General features: G+C 41.4%; 1 protein-coding gene across 1 annotated transcript; it reads left to right on the plus strand.

The window, feature by feature from the left end:
• The first annotated feature begins 599 nt into the window (after positions 1-599).
• Positions 600-1,959, plus strand: LOC116264534 (CEN-like protein 2). Its single transcript, XM_031644824.2, has 4 exons — positions 600-869; positions 1,010-1,071; positions 1,226-1,266; positions 1,449-1,959. The coding sequence occupies exons 1-4, from the start codon at positions 669-671 to the stop codon at positions 1,664-1,666; spliced, it is 522 nt and encodes a 173-aa protein (XP_031500684.1). The 5' UTR covers positions 600-668; the 3' UTR covers positions 1,667-1,959.
• Positions 1,960-2,316: the final 357 nt, after the last annotated feature.

Genomic DNA, 2,316 nt, shown 5'->3' on the forward strand with positions numbered 1-2,316 from the left:
AAAAACTTAAAATATTTCAGTTCGAGGCACACCTGGGGCATAAGGTAGCACCATCTTTGTCGATGTGGAAATATGAGCACTAGGGATGCTAGTGAACTGTTGATTGATACAAATCCATTGTAAATTGGTGATCATGCCAAGACATGAAGCATATTCGAGCGCTAAACTTTTGGGTTCAGTAATAAACAAGGTACAAGCAGATTGGATTGCTTTATCGGACTTCCATTAGGGTTCAGATTAGGCGTACAAAATGCAAAATCATATTTAACTTCATTGAGATCAGATGTCCATCCAATTTAAGGAAAGTAATTATAAAAGCGAATTTGGTTTTAACTATTTATCAGATTTGGCCTTCTTATTCAATTTGAATATTTGCATTTAGACTAGATATTGGACAATATAGACAGTTGAAAGCTATAGAACTTTGTCTGTCATGCTTAATTTAATTGGAAGATGTTAACCTGTCCAGGAGAGGGGAAAAAGACCTTTGACGATGATGACTTAAAGAGAGAGAGAGAGATGCATCAATGCCAAAAAGCTAGCCTTGAGACTATATATAGGGGTCTTGAGGCCTTGCTATCCCTACGAGCAGACAAGTAGAAGCGTGAACCAATCACAAGACAGTTCGAGAAAACAATCCCCTCTTTCACTTTCCTCATTTGACATCCATGGCTAGGGTGTTTGAGCCTCTTGTGGTGGGAAGAGTCATAGGAGATGTTCTTGAGGATTTCTCTCCCAGCATCAAAATGAGTGTGGTATACAACTCCAGCAAGCAAGTCTGCAATGGCCATGAGTTTATGCCCTCTGCGGTACAACCCAAGCCCAGGGTTGAGGTTAATGGAGGTGATCTCAGATCTTTCTTCACTCTGGTAAACCCTTCAGGCTTCAGCTTCCTCCTTGCTAGCTTTTTTTATCTGCCTACCTGACGTAAATGGTTCGTCTGTTACTGAAGTAACAAAAACCATCAGTCTAATAGAACTGAGCTCTCTCTCTCGCTCTCTGTGAACAGATTATGACTGACCCTGATGTTCCAGGCCCCAGTGACCCTTACTTGAGGGAGCATCTCCACTGGTACTAATTCTCATCTAAACTTCTCTTGCTCTCTCATTTATTCGTTACTGCCACTTGTCCAAAAGAATATTCAGAAGAATACATGTCTTCTGGTTCGTCCTCTTATGATAGAGAGTATGGAGAGTGTAATACATTGTTATTTGCATGGCCGTAGGATGGTGACGGACATTCCAGGGACAACAGATGTTAGCTTTGGTGAGATTCATACTCATTCAGTGCTTGAACTGTTCTTTCTTTAGAAACCAACTGTTTACCAGTACTCTGAAGAATTTGTTCATCTGTGCTGTATTGTTTATCCTGTTGTATTTTGCTGTCCCATCCTTCCGAAAATGGTAAGCAGATAAAATTGATGGTTTCTACTGATGGGGTGTTTGCAGGAAAGGAGGTTGTGGCTTATGAGTCACCCAAGCCATATATTGGCATACACAGGTTCGTGTTTGCTTTGTTCAAGCAGAAGAAAAGGCAATCTGTTAGCCCTCCTCCATCAAGAGACCACTTCAACACCAAGAAGTTTGCACGTGACAACGATCTTGGTCTTCCTGTTGCTGCTGTTTACTTCAATGCCCAGAGAGAGACTGCCGCAAGGAGGCGCTAGAGAGAGAGAGAGAGAGAGAGAGAGAGAGAGAGAGAGAGGGAGAGGCGCCTCTCGTTGGTCTAAGTAAAGGTTTAGATGAAAATAAAAAAGAGCTTTCTACGAGTGATAAGGTGTAGCGCCATAAAATAGGAGACGTGTTTGGCTTGCTTAGTTACAGTGTTGCACTAGTCTGTCTACAGTTCGTCACGGTGTGGATCTTTTCCTGTCGTGGATCACATGGGTCTTTGCTTATTGCTTTGATTCAACGAATGTAATGAGATGTATGGAAGCACATAACTATGCTGTATGTGTAATCGCATTTTATGGACAGGTTTCTTCTCTCTCTCACTATATCTCCATGGCATCTGGTCTTTGACATCAACGAAGAGAAAACGTCCATTACTTTATTAGATGTAGACCCCCAGACCAAGCACGGGGCCTCTCTTGTTTTTAGGTGCCAAATTGTGGATCTACCCATTCAATATTAATTGGGCTTCCCTCTTCAAGTTCAGGCTGCTGAATCCTCTTATTGGGCACCAATCATAAATAATATTAAAAACAGATTGGCATCATGGAAATCTCGTGATCTATTCTTAGCGGGCCGTGTTACAATGAGTAAGTATGTTTTCTATTCACTAATCTCTTACTGTCTATCGATTTTTCATTTATCT

The sequence above is a fragment of the Nymphaea colorata genome, chromosome 11 (assembly GCF_008831285.2).
Source record: "Nymphaea colorata isolate Beijing-Zhang1983 chromosome 11, ASM883128v2, whole genome shotgun sequence".
Taxonomy (NCBI): Eukaryota; Viridiplantae; Streptophyta; class Magnoliopsida; order Nymphaeales; family Nymphaeaceae; genus Nymphaea; species Nymphaea colorata.

What these genes read in the sequence shown, in the direction of transcription:
- LOC116264534 (XM_031644824.2), top strand. Translation starts at nt 669, where the DNA reads ATGGCTAGGGTGTTTGAGCCTCTTGTGGTGGGAAGAGTCATAGGAGAT. An exon ending in TCAGATCTTTCTTCACTCTG is followed by an intron (nt 870 to 1,009) that starts GTAAACCCTTCA and finishes CTCTGTGAACAG; the next exon opens with ATTATGACTGACCCTGATGT. An exon ending in TTGAGGGAGCATCTCCACTG is followed by an intron (nt 1,072 to 1,225) that starts GTACTAATTCTC and finishes GCATGGCCGTAG; the next exon opens with GATGGTGACGGACATTCCAG.